Genomic DNA, 14,301 nt, shown 5'->3' with positions numbered 1-14,301 from the left:
TCTTTTGTTATAAAGAAAAGGAGCCGTTAGATGTTAGGAACTTAGTATCAGGAAACAACTAAGTAGGAAAGAGCAATTGATTTATAGTCAGGCTCCTGGATTTTCAGATGCAGTTTTTCCCTGCTTCCTATAGTTATGTGACCTTGGGAAACTTGTATAACTCCTCTGGGCTTTGGTTTCCTAATGTGAAAATTGGGTATAATAATAACATCTACCTTGGCTGGTTGTTTGATGATTAAATGAGATAATCTATGTAAAAAGTATGTAGAAGGATGTATTTGCTAGCTTACATATTTGGTACATGTGGTGTTTGAGTACTCAAACAGTAGCTGTAGTTGCTATCATTATTCTCATCACATGAAGAGGTTGAAGGGATTCCTATATGTTGATCTAAGTTTCCTTCATGAGGGAGAAAGGAGATACTCTACACTTTTTTTTTCCTTAAGATTTTATTTATTTATTTGACAGAGATCACAAGTAGGCATTGAGGCAGGCAGAGAGGCGGGGGAGGGGGGAAAGCAGGCTCTCTGCTAAGCAGAGAGCCTGATGCAAGGCTCAATCCCAAGGCCCTGGAATCATGACCTGAGCCGAAGGCAGAGGCTTTAACCCACTGAGCTACCTAGGCGCCCTGATACTGTATACTTCTGAATCTCTGTCTGCTCTTCACTGTTAGACTGTGGGGACCCATCTGGTTTTATCTTTGTTACCAGCAGAGTTCCTGGTACAAAGCAGAGTGTAGCAGAGAGTATTAGAATCAGATAGTTCTGAGTTTTAACTCTAACTCCACTAGTTACTTGAGTGAGAGATCTGTGGCTAACTAACAGCTTAATTTTATTGCCTCAGTTTCTCATTTAAGTAGAGATAATCTTACCGTTTAGGGTATAGTCAGGGTGAAGATTTCTCAAAAGTATCATTACCCACCCAATTTGCAGACTTGATCTTCTTCTGGCTTTGGTTCATTGTGTTACGTTGATGGATAACTTCTTTCTCCATGGTCTTAACCTCTGTGGGAATCTTGGGAGTATGGATCATCTCCCACTCCTGATACCTCAACCAAACATATGACCTTTTAAAACGATTTTCAATCTTTGTCTTTCATAAACTTCATTCCTAGATGAACGAATTTCTGGTTGAATTCTGTCAAAACGGTAGAAACTAAGTAGATCTTTGAGCTGAGACATAGTCCCATCACTATTTCTGTATTCTTGTAACCAGTTAGAGATACCTCATTGATTTTTCTGCCTTTTTAAAAAATTAATTTATTAAAAAAAATAAGAGAGAGAGAGAACATGGGGGTAAGAGGCACAGGGAGATGGAGGTAGAGTCTTCTGAAGTTTTTGGTTGCATTATTCTATGTTCATGCACTTTAGGTCAGGTGTGTTATGGTTTTTCCTATCTTCTCTGTTGTTACATATTTTTTTATTTGCTTATTCTGTCACTGGAAAATTTGGTATAAATTGACAGCATAATTGTGGATTCATCTAGTTCTTTTATTGTTGCCATTTTTTGCTTTATATATTTATGCTTAGGTACATATTTATTTAGTGTTGAACCTTTTTTTTTTTTTTTAAAGATTTTATTTATTTATTTGATAGACAGAGATCACAAGTAGGCAGAGAGGCAGGCAGAGAGAGAGAGAGGGAAGCAGGCTCCCTGCGGAGCAGAGAGCCCGATGCGGGGCTCGATCCCAGGACCCTGAGATCATGACCTGAGCCGAAGGCAGTGGCCTAACCCACTGAGCCACCCAGGCGCCCTAGTGTTGAACATTTTATTATTAAAATATATCCCCTTTTTGTCTCTAATGCTTTTCCCTCAAGTCTACTTCATCTGAAATACAACTACATAATCTTTCTTTTGGTTTATGTTTGCATGGTGTATACTTTTCCTTTTATTTAATGTTTTCCCCTGTGTAAACTTCATAGTTATACACAGTTTTACTATTCTTAAATCAGAGATTACAGTGATATATGCTTCATCTGTGAAGTCTGTTTCTACATTGTCATGGACATTGCAAAGAAAAAGTACTTCAGTAACTTCATTTACTCTTCTCGAGACTTAAATTCTGTTGTTGTATATTGTATTTTAATTCTATATGTGTGTTGGGACATTAATGCTCCTATTTTATGTAGTCAGTATCCATATAGATTTACCGACATACTTCCTGTTTTCATTGGCTTTCCTTTTCTGCATCTAGAAACCTCCATCTGGAATTGTTTCTTTTCTCCCTGTGGATTTCCTTTATTGTAGGTCTTCTGGAGAGTATTTGTTTTCATTTTTATTTTTCTGAAAATGTCTTTATTTTGCCTTTTTTCCAAGGACTCTTCTTGCTGGGTATAGAATTTTAGCTCTTGGAGATGTCACTTCATTCTCTTGTGCCTTTCAAATTTCTTTTGAGAGTTCAGCCATCAGTTTAATTTTGCTTTTTGTCCAAGTGGTCTTTTTATTTTTTATTTTTTTCTGACTGCTTTTAAGACTTCTCTTTATCTTTTTTTCCCTTGCCCACTAGTTTCACCTTAGTTAACATAGGTATGGTTTTGTAATATATCTTTTTGGTCATTTTTAAAAATTTTTATTTATTTATTTGACGGGGGGGGGGGGGGAGAGAAAGAGGCAGAGAGAGACCAGGACCCAAGCTGAAGGCAGAAAGAGGCTTAACCCACTGAGCCACCCAGGCGCTCCTTGTTGGTCATTCTTAAAGCCACTTGATCCCCTACTTTTCAATTTTTTTCAGTTTGGAAAAATGCTCAGCCATTATCTTCTATGCCTTAGTCTCTCTTTTTCTATGACTCTGATTATTCAGGTATTACCTTCTCACTGTATCTCCTATGGTTCTTGTCCATTCTCTCCCAGCTTCATTCTTTTTTACTTTGATGCTTCATTCTGGATATTTTTTCAGGCCAATCTTTACTAATTTTCTTCTTAGCTCTGTCAAATCTATTGAGTCCACGTTTGACTTTTTAATTCCTTAACTTTACTTTTCAGTTCTATAATTTGCATTTTATCCTTTGTTAATTATTCTTTGCTAAAGTTCTTGTCTTTTTCTTTGTAGAGTTAACCCTTGAACAACATGGGTTAGGACCACTGGTCCCCTGCACAGTCAAAAATCCATGTGTAACTTTTGAGTCCACAAAAACTTAAGTACTAATAGCCTACTGTTGACTGGAAGCCTTACCAATAACATAGTCAATTAAGACATATTTTGTAAAATATTTTAAAAAGATATATTTTATATGTTATATGTATTATATACTGTATTGTTATAATAAAGTAAACTAGAGGAAAGAAAACATGAATAAAATCTAAGGAAAATATATTTAGTGTAGTGTATTTAAAAAGAATCCACATGTAACTGGACCCAGGCATAAGTGGAGCCATACAGGTCAAACCTGTGTTTTTCAGGGTTAAGTTGCCTGTATCATGTATTGCTATATTGGAAAACATACGGCCAGTGAGCTGTATGAACTGTGAGCCAAGAATGATTTTTACATTTTTAAAGCGTTATTTAAAAAAAAAAAAAAAAAAAGAAGAAGTATCTACAGAGATTATATGTTGCCTGCACAAGTATCAAATATATGTTCTTTGGTCTTTTAAAGAAAATATTTGCCTATCCTTGCTATGTATATTAAAAACAGTCATTTTATAATCTGATTATTCTGTTATTTGAAGGTTCTTCATTCTTTTCTAAAGTGTATTATTTCTCTTAGTTTTCATCAGTGCTGTCTTGTCTTCTCATTTGCCTGTTTTTATTTGAGCAATGGCTTCGTATGTGCAAAATATTTTAAATAATTTGAGACCTAGTATGATTTTTTTCCTGTGGTAAGGATTCCTATTTGCTTCCAGTAGTTGACTGGAAGTACTAGTAAACCTGTATAATCTTAATACAACAGCAGGGATTTATATTATTCTAAAATAGGCATTAATTTACTTTTGGATCACAGTCGTTCCTAGAGTATAATGTTCTTTCCAGACTCCCAGTCCAAAGGATGGTCTTTCCATTCTAGGCCTTGGAATATAACTTCTGTCTCTTTTAACCAGTGACTGTTGAAGTGCATCTGAGTCTCTTCCTCTCCCTTTTTAAGAATCAGCAAAACCAGGGCACCTGCATGGCTCAGTGGGTTAAGCGTCTGCCTTTGGTTCTGGTCATGATCTCAGGGTCCTGGGATCGAGCCCTTCCTCCAGCTCTCTGCTCAGCAGGGAGCCAGCTTCTCTGTCAAATAAATAAATAAAATCTTAAAAAAAAAAAAAAAAAAGCATCAGCAAAACCTTACAGGCCAGATTATGTGTGTATATTCCACCTTTTCTGTTTATCTTAGTTACAACATTTATCTGAGTTAGATAACCTACCCTTATTGGCAGAGGAATGTGTGATGTCATTTCTGTGTACAGTTTGTTTGTTTTTAGGAAGGGAAGGGAAGGGTCAGAAGGAGAGAGACTCTTAAGCAGACTCCCTGCTGGGCATGGAGCCTGATGCAGGGCTAATTCTCATGACCCTGAGATCCTGACTTGAGCTGAAATCATGAGTCAGACACTTAACCGACTGAGCCACCCAGGCATCCCTCTGTGTTTGGTTTTTATAAATATAGTGACTACTCTTAAGATAAAAGAACTCAGACTTCTCCATTTTTCCTTTAGGGTTTATTTAGTTTTTACTATGTTCATCTTCAACATTCTCTTGCACTAAAACAATGAGAACCTCTGTTTTAAAAAGTAAATTCCTTTCTCTTAATGTTCCTGCATGGCAAGTTGCAGAGAAATTATTTGGAAAGTATATCACCAGGACTCCTATTTAAAACGTTCTCTCACTACTCTGGAGTGCAGTCATGTGTTTCCTACTGTAATTCTTAGAGCATTGATTTTGTGAGTTTTTTTTGGTTATTGTTGTTCTGGTTTATTTTTGGTATGAATGATATTATAAAACCTGTACCCCTATAAAAGTGTGACCATACTAAAGATGGTGTGATAGTATCATATCCTTCTTGTGTCTCTTGTATCCCTTTACCTAGCATAGACATTAATTAAGTCATCATAATTACTAACAAATCTTTTAGGAGCCAACTACATACTACTACAGTATCATGTGAAAAGAGCTCTACAGAGTTTTTGAAATTTGGAATGCAATCAACTTTTCCTAAGTCTTACTACCAAGTGCTGTACTTTAACAGGAGATACTGCTTTTCTTTTTCTTTCTTTTTTTTTTTTTTTTCATATGAATAACCATTTTATGTTGGGGTGTGTGTTTGTGTGGGTGTGTGTGTAGTGCATTCTGGACAGTTGAAGGTGGCAATAGCTGATAGTTTCATTTGGAGAAAAAGAGGGGCCAAGTGTTTCCAATGAAATACCAATGAAATACCATTACCAATGAAAATGTCTCCTGAAATCTACACAGTGGAATTCCACTCTAGGCTTGAGTAACAGTGTCAGAGTACTAATTTGGTTCTTATAATTTCCTAAGATTTTTCATAAAAGTGGAAAATTTAAGTGAGAAATGAAATTGCCCAGCAATGTACATAAAACAAGTATTTGTTACAGAAGTTACAACTTGTTAAGAACTCATTTTTTTATTAAAAAAAAAAATCAAGTATTTTGATTCCAGTGTAGTTAATATACAGTGCTCTGCTTCAGGTGTACAGTATAGTGATTCAGTAATTCTATGCATTCCTCACCAACGCTGATAAAAAGGTAATGTTTGATGTTTGGAATATCTTAAGTTATTTTTCTTCTGCAGCTTCCGGCCGATCTTACCAAGATGCACATCACAGACAACCCTCATCCACAGGTGACTCATGTGTCTTCTAGTCAGTCCGGTTGTAGCATCGCCAGTGACTCTGGGAGCAGCAGTTTATCTGATATCTATCAGGTAATATCTTAGGAGTTTGTATGCTGTGCCTGTGGCTTTGTTATTCTGCCGATAATCCGTGCTTGTGCTTTAGGTGGTCACGTATCTTTTAATTTAAGGGTATGAAATTCAGGCAGAATGTCTTTGGGAAAATACACTTTATTTATTATTTCATATTTGCAAGCTTAATTAAAGAAGCAGTCTTTTGAGTGTGATTAGATATGGTTCAGGAATATATGAATATAATGTTCTTTTTAATGTCTTTAGTCCAAGGGAATTCATTATATATGATACTTGCTTTGTTAAAAAATAGTTCTTGAAACAAATTAATTTAGACTTACAAAAAGGGTGTTTTTTTATAATGGAGTGTTTTGTAAGTAGTCTTAAAAGAGTAACTTTTTCTTTTTTTAAGTTTTTATTTAAATCCTAGATAGTTATGATTGTTTTTCATTGTAAAGGGTCTGTTGAATTTTCTAGTATACCCCCTTAAAAAAGAGGAAACAGGTAAAATTAATTTGAATAATGTGTTTTATTTAGCATAATATATCCAAATATTATCATTTCAGCACACAGTTTAAAATTATGAGTTAAATTTTTAAAATTCTGGCTTCCAAAGACAGTATAAAATTATTTTAATAAAAATCCAAAGCAAACATGTACATGTAAAAATTAGTATCAAAATTAATTTACTAGCTGGTATTTTTAAAAAGATTTTATTTATTTGAGAGAGAGACAGAGAAGGGCTTGCCCCAACATTCAGAAAGCCTACATGCCTTTCTAGGCTGCCAGTTGCTAGTAGAGTTCCAGGTGGAATGTTGGGGGATTCTCTTGGGCTTGTTGTGGCCAGTGGCTCCATGGTAACTGGGCAGACCTAATCGTGGATCAGTGCCATGGAGGAGCTGAGATCCTCTGGGGAGCTTAGCTTTGAGCTGATCGTTGATGTGGTGGAATTGCCTGATGACCTGAGTCCACAGCCGACTTTCCAGAGCCACTTGGAATGCAGCATTCCTACTCCCTGCTTTGGTGACTCTGTAGCAGGCCAAGCAGGACACAAGATGGAACAGCAAGAGTCCACCAGCCCAGGCTGTGGCCCTCGCCCCAAGGTGCTAGGCGGTGCATGCACAGTATGGGGGGTGTGGGAGTCTCCCATAGGCAGAATTTAATATAACCTTACTGTACATTTCCGTTCAGACCAGCCACAGTTTAAGTGACAGGTGGCAGGTGGCTACCACATATTACTTGTCTTTTGAAACAGAGTTATTTTTGCTCATGGAAAACATTTTGGGCTGTGGGTCTACTGAATTATTTTCAGATGGTTTAGGAAAATCCACATTCCTTTCAAGGGAAGTTTGTAGGCAGAGAAAAAATGGAAAAAAGCCTCCATTTTTGGATTATGCATAGCTTTTCTCCACAAGGTCATTGCTGTGGCCATCTACATCTCCCTGTTTAGCATTTTATAGTAGACAGAACAAGGAATTCTTCTTGTTCATCATTTTGTACGAGACGGAACAAGTGACTTTTTAAAAGTACACTTAAAAAGTACGTTGACTCTGGAGCCTCTCAGAGTATTGCATTCCGGGTATGGTGCCCCTCCCCAAAGGAATTGTCATGTGGAAGAAGTAAGGATGCTTACATACCAAAAAGCTAAAGTAGAGCTGTAGCTCCTCTGGATTCTTTGTTTTTTTTTTTAAGAAAGGATTGATCCTGGATTAATGTAGTTCAGGGTTGAGACTATAGATTTCTCATAGTGGAAATGTCTAGACGTTGCTAGGAGAAAACATGCAGCAGAGATGAGGTTATGTTAAGTTCTAGGTATCTCATCTCGTTAGTATATCCATTTCTAAACCAGATGTTACCACCTTTTTGGAGCAAGGAACAGAGCCTTAGGTGGTTGTAAGAGGAAGAACAAAAGGTTAGTGCACAGATTGAGATCAGGGTCACATGGAAAGGCCAGTGCTTTACTCTGCACCAGATGTTGGGCTATATAGAGCAGTGTCTGATGTCTTTGCAAGATCCTGGAGAAGCTTCTGAAGCACTGTACTTAATGTAATATCTATAGCATGTCTGTATAGTGTATAGCATGTCTTCCTACTGGTTTGTCCACCTGAGGCTGAGGCTGGAGCACATCTACTGGTAGTCGGAAGTCTTCTGCTATAGAATTATGGCCTTGTATATAGGAGCCCTGCTCCAACCTTCTGCAGGTTCTCTTGCCTTACTAACACTTTGTACAGCTCATTTTACCTATTTATTTATCTATCTATCTATCTATCTATCTAATTTATTTATTTATTTGACAGAAATCACAAGCAGGCAGAGAGGCAGGCAGGCAGAGAGAGGGAAGCAGACTCCCTGCTGAGCAAGGAGCCTGATGTGGTACTTGATCCCAAGACCCTGAGATCGTGACCTGAGCAAAAGGGAGAGGCTTAACCCACTGAGCCACCCAGGCGCCCCTCATTCTGCCTTTAAAGAGTCCTTTTAACATTGGATAAACTGTGGATAAGTAAGCTTGCCAGCTGTCCTACATGTTACAGGACTGTCTCCGTTACAAAGTGAAGAAGGCACCATGTCATATCCCAGAAACCTGAAAGTTACTATTGACTCTTCTCCTTTGAGCATAACTTCCAGTACCAAGTTATGTTCATTCTGTTTCCTACATCATTAGTTGTGTTTGTTTTTATTATATTTTTTTATGTTAACTGAGGTATAATTGACATAGAATAAAATTCATCCTCAGCAGTATAGCCATGAAAACAGAACATTTCCATGACCTCAGAAAGTACTGTTTGCCCCCTTATAGTCAGTATCTTCTGATCCTCAGACCCTGGCAACCACTAATCTGTTTTCTGCCTTTACAATTTTGCATTTTCCAAAGGCCACATAAATTGAGTCATGCAGTTTGGGGTTTTTGCAGGGAGGGTGGTTTGGGGGCCATATAGTTTAAACATGACATAAGTAAAATGTAATCAGTAAGATAAAAGTCGGTGTTAATTATTTTAGGAGGACTTAATAGATAAAAGAAGCAAAAATAATGAAATCTAGAACCAAAACAGGAATTCAGAAATTTAAAGGAGATAGTTTTAATACTAAACTCAAAATGTAAAAAGGTAAGATAAAAATTTTAAGGATGGCCAAAGAAGGTAAAAATCCTCAAACCTGGGCTTAGGTTAAGCTTAGGTGAATAGCCAATGGATAGAAACCATTTATGTTAAAAACAGTTGGAAACAGAAGAAACCAATATCTGAAATAAATACACATACACACATAATTACATGTATTTTATACTTGTATACGTGGAATGTAAATGTGAATTAAAGAGGACCAAATGATAGTAATGTTTTCTATTAGTAGTAAGTTTGTGGATAGTTTTTATTATGTTACCTTAGCTTTTCTTATTTTTTTTCTCAGTGAACATTAGTATTTCTGTATTTAACACATTTTTAAGGAGGATATAAATATAGTTACTGTTAAAAATAAAAGTTGAATAAAATTGTGGGAAAAGCTTTAAGTTAAAATTACTAAATTGTAAAAGAAATAAGAACAGAATAAAAACAGATTGAAAAAATATATCCCCCCAAATGCAGAATATCAAGATTTACAATTAAAACACAGATAAGGGGGTATCCGTGTGGCTGAGTAGGTTAAGCATGTGCCTTCAGCTTAAGTCATGATCTCAGGATCCTGGGATGGAGCCCTGCATTGCGCTTCCTGCTTAGCGCTGAGCCTGCTTCTCCCTCCACCTCTCCCTCTGCCATACCCCCTGCCATACTCCCTGCTTGTTCTCTTTCTCAAGTAAACAAATTAAAAACTCTTTAAAAAAAAAAAAAACAGATATAGTAAAAAACACCAACCAAATAGTGTGTGTCTATCCAGTCACATCCTATAACAAAGGGAAGAGGAATATCAATACTGGACCTTAGTCTTTCTCTTGACCTCCAGCCTCCTTTGGAGTACTTACTCAAGCTATGAATACACCGTTTAGTTACAGGTGGACATTGCCTGTGTATGTATACCTTGACCAGTGACAGATGAGGTAGTTTGGTCATCCAAATTTTGGCACTTCATAGATTTTAAAAGCAAACACCTAATCTGGTCATGGCTTCTAACACTATAAGCAAACCCTTGTGAAATAATGCAAGTATTTTTAATTTGGAGGTTTGAGGGGAAGAGAGAAGAGAGTTGAACAGCAGTTCTTAACAAGAAAATTATTGACACCATTTTATATGGCCAAATGTGTGGCTGTGCTCTGCATTTCCTCCTTGAGAGTTTTCATGTTTAAAAATAAAAATCCTGGGGCGCCTCGGTGGCTCAGTGGGTTAAAGCCTCTGCCTTCGGCTCAGGTCATGATCCCAGTGTCCTGGGATGGAGCCCCACATCAAGCTCTCTGCTCAGCAGGGAGCCTGCTTCCTCTTTCTCTGCCTGCCTCTCTGCCTACTTGTGATCTCTGTCTGTCAAATAAATAAATAAAATCTTTAAAAAAAAAAAAAAAAGCACACACACAAAAAAACCCACTTACCACAGTCTGGATAAAATGCAAGTAATCTTTTGGTATGAATATGTTTCTAATCAGATTAGCTTAGAATTTAGCTAAATTTATATATTAAGATTCTAGATTGTTCTTGGATCAGATATTTTATGTATCCTCAAAGAGTACTCTAGATAAGGAGTGCTTCTTTCTGAGTACTACTTCTATATATTTCAGTCTGTTTATACCAGCAAGAGCTGGAATATTATGAAATAAAGCATTTATAAATAAAGCATTAATTTAATATATTTATTTATTATTAACTTACATTTTAGAAACCTGAGGCATATATTCATCCCCTGTCATCTTTTTTAGTTTCTTTGTGGGAAGTAAAACATGCTAAAAAATCCCATTGCTTCTGTTACTATCTCTATGGCAGCATGAATCCTTAATTCATACCTCTACTGCCAGTCTCTCTATAACTGGTGCCGCATCTCCACTAGGTGGTTCATTTGACACCTTAGCTAGCTTTGTCATACCACGTTTCCTTCTACTTTAATATTTCTGTCAGAAGTATCCTTGTCCTGGTCAGAATTTCACTTACCTTTTGGCTACTCCTATTTTAACATAGGGTGGATCTCACGACCCTGAGATGATGAACTGAGCCAAAATCTAGAGTCAGTCGCTTAATGGACTGAGCTACCCAGGTGCCCTTACTCCCATTTTTTAAACCCCCACATGAGATAAATTACAAGAATGGTGTGACCTTACTCATACATTTTAAAAGTTTCAGTGCTTCACTGTTCCCCACTTGAACATTCTAGATTCTGGTCCATGACAAAATACATGTGTTACTCCCTGAACATGTTTGCTTTGTCCTAGCCTTGTGTTTTGGTTGTGCTCTTCTATCTGCAGTTTCACCTTGATGACATTTTCATATCATTTCTCAATGTCTTAGAACCCCACAGCAGTTTTTCTGTGGATTATGAATAGAAAATTTGTACAGGCAGGGTTTGTTTCTTATTTATGCTGAGTTAAGCACACTCTTGGCATTTAGGAGGTAATCTAGAATTTTTTTTTTTTTTTTAGTTACACTTGAAAGTAGAAACCAATATCTTTCCTCACGAAAGTGCAGAGGATCACTAGTAATTAAAGCTTGATTATTATCCAGGACAAAGAAGACTTTATAAGGCTTTAATTAAACTGCATGACCTATTGCAGAGAATATGGAATGGACTATTCTGGATAGTATTACCATGAAGGATTAATTTTACAGCCTTCTTGCCCCGGCCAAAGAGAGAGGAAACATAAGGCCTAAGTGGTACATGTAAAAGGTTGAATGAAGTACTCAAAATAGGAATGCAAAAAAGAGAAGCACTGAAAGTTAAAGGTTAATATTAGGCTTAATATATTTCTCTAAACTTGAAAATGTGGTTTCTGTAAGTTTGTGTAACTTTTCATTCCAACCTGTAGTTCCCCTCATTCTTTATCTTGATGCAAACAGGAAAAGGATATCCTCTGGTGCTTTATTTGGGGAAGGCAGAGTCATCAGAAAAATCACCTCAGACTGTCTGCCTCACCAAATTATAGTTACACATAAACGCAGAGATACATTATACTGCAGGAAAGGAAAAACACAAGTTTAATGAACTTGCCTTATTAACTGCTTCACCAAAATACCTTTTTTCCCCACCCCTAACTTAATTTATTATAATCTTCTTGAGGGTCTGCTGGAATCCAAGTGCTGGGGTAAAGTAATTAAAAGACCAGGAATGATCTTCTCTGTACCATGTCTTAACAAATGTGACATATCTGTTGATCTACATTTTTTTTTGTAACAACAGTTGATGTTATCTTATTAGTCTCTCAGACTCTTTTAAATTTTCTTTATGGCCTTACTCTTTCTTTGCTTCAGTTGGGGTACTTTTTATTGCCACCCTTCACATTACTCTTATTGCTTACATTTCTTTACTTAGATTTCCCATTTTCACTCTGCTTATGTTTGGTTTTCTTTTAAATCTTAGAACTTACTTATAACATTGGGAGTTCATGTCTCCTAATTCCATTCTTTCATTCCTGGGTCTCTTTATATTGATTGATTTTTCTCTGGTTATGTAACATATTTCCCTCTTTCATCTATCAAGTTTTTATTGTATGCTGGACATTGTGAATACTACATTAAAAAAAGAAATTCTTATCCGGTTGTTAGAGAATTAAACTCTGCCAACAAACTGCATCCTCAGAAATATCATGCAGTGACTTCTTGTCTTGATGGTTGTTATATCTACCTTCACCCTCAAAGACCTGACTTGCCTTTGCTAAGTCAAGGAATTAGACCTTGGATTCTATATAGCTTGTTTTATTTACTTATTTTTTAATTATAAAATCCTTTTAAAATTCCTAGCATGTTTTTGGCTACTCTTTCTTCACTATTTTTAATTCTTATTTTGCTACCTTATACATCTTGTATACTTTTAACATTTTAATAGTTTAATATGTTCCCTTAAATGATATTCATCTGTTTTCTTTTTATTGTACTTTGACAAAAGTACAGTTAAAGAAGATATTTATAAGGATAGACTATAGTCTTTCCTTTGCAGATTTCCTTAAAAGATCTCTAGGACGCCTGCGTGGCCCAGCCCTTAAGCATCTCCCTGAGGTCATGATCGCAAGGTCCTGAGTTCGAGCCCTGTGTCAGGCTCCCCACTCAGTGGGGATCCAACTTCTCCCTTTTCCTCTGCCTGCTGCTCCTCCTTCTTGTGCTCTCTCTCTGTCAAATGAATAAATAAAACCTTAAAAAAAAGAAAAAGATTTCTAAAAGTTCCTTTAGTACCCTCTCACAATCCCTACCCATGATTTCCATTCTCTCTAAAGAATTTTCCTCTTAAGTGTCTTCACTTCTCACACAGATGACAATAAACCTTGCCTGTTGTCCTCATAACTGACTTGAATCTTGCTTATTTTTGCTGTGAGCCATCTTTTTATCAGATATAATCTAAAAGGTTTGGAGACTGTGTTGAAATAGTCTGGGTCATGGTCTGAAAACTTGAAATCATGTTGAAGACATTGGTTTAAGAACCCACATATGTAAAATAGATTGTCCTTAAATTTTTGATAAAGTGGAAAAAGGCTACTCTGGGGGTGAGCTTCTCTATTCTGAAAAATTAAACTATAGAGGAAGTTGCAGAGAGTATTGCTTTTTTGTTTTTAACACTAGTTTCTTGGATTAAAATCCATGTATGTAAATAAATGAGGTTTTTGAAAGTCATGTTAGTATGTGTACATTTAAATATAAACTATTCTTTTAAAAGAAATAATAACCTGCTATAACAAGTTTGTGGTTCTAAGGATGTATTATTCAGAAGTGACGCCACTTAAACCCTAAAGTTCTGTGTCCAGAAAGCAAATGCAATTTTAGCGTCAAGGAACCTAGTTGCTTGCAGGTGTGTGCCCCTGTCTTCCTTATTTGCGTAGTCCTCTGGCACCTTGGAGCTTACTTCAGTATGTCCCAAATATTTATTATTTCATTATTTTCTATTATTGAAATTTAAATTTGTAGTTTCTGAAAAATCTGCTAGTTCCTTTACAGATATATGAGACCAATGTATTTCCAAAGTTGAGGTTGCAAGTATAAGCTTATTTTAGACATTGGCTATAATAATCTCAGCTCTTCTTTGCACAGTTAGATTCAACAGAAAGGTATTGGGGTGTTATGATTGTTTTCATTACTTCACAATTGGTCTGTTTTAGTCCTTTTCATTTTTACACTTTGGTTCTTAATTTACATGGTTGCCTATCTTACTGAACTCTAAATCTTTGTGGTGAAAGAATATCTTATTTGCAACATCCAGCACAGACTAATAGATATTCATAAAATGAATGTTGCTAAACTGTCTCCTGTACTTCATGTTTTAGGAGCTGTTACACTTCTAAAAAATAAATGTGTTATTTGGGAAACCGGTATTAATCCAGGTGTTTACATCTCTTGACCATTTTGTGAACT

The 14,301-nt window shown here is 36.3% G+C and overlaps 1 protein-coding gene across 7 annotated transcripts in view; it reads left to right on the top strand.

The window, feature by feature from the left end:
* Nucleotides 1-14,301, top strand: part of RAPGEF6 (Rap guanine nucleotide exchange factor 6) — a 196,446-nt gene that overhangs the window by 94,002 nt on the left and 88,143 nt on the right. For all 7 annotated transcript variants that reach the window (XM_059174494.1, XM_059174491.1, XM_059174492.1 and 4 more), the window contains one exon: nt 5,726-5,857. In XM_059174494.1, coding sequence (XP_059030477.1) covers nt 5,726-5,857 — 132 coding nt within the window. The remainder of the gene's footprint in view (nt 1-5,725; nt 5,858-14,301) is intronic.

Source organism: Mustela lutreola, chromosome 5 (assembly GCF_030435805.1).
Source record: "Mustela lutreola isolate mMusLut2 chromosome 5, mMusLut2.pri, whole genome shotgun sequence".
NCBI classification, from domain to species: domain Eukaryota; kingdom Metazoa; phylum Chordata; class Mammalia; order Carnivora; family Mustelidae; genus Mustela; species Mustela lutreola.
The sequence above is the reverse complement of the archived record's forward strand: the minus strand, read 5'-3'. Positions and strand labels throughout refer to the sequence as shown.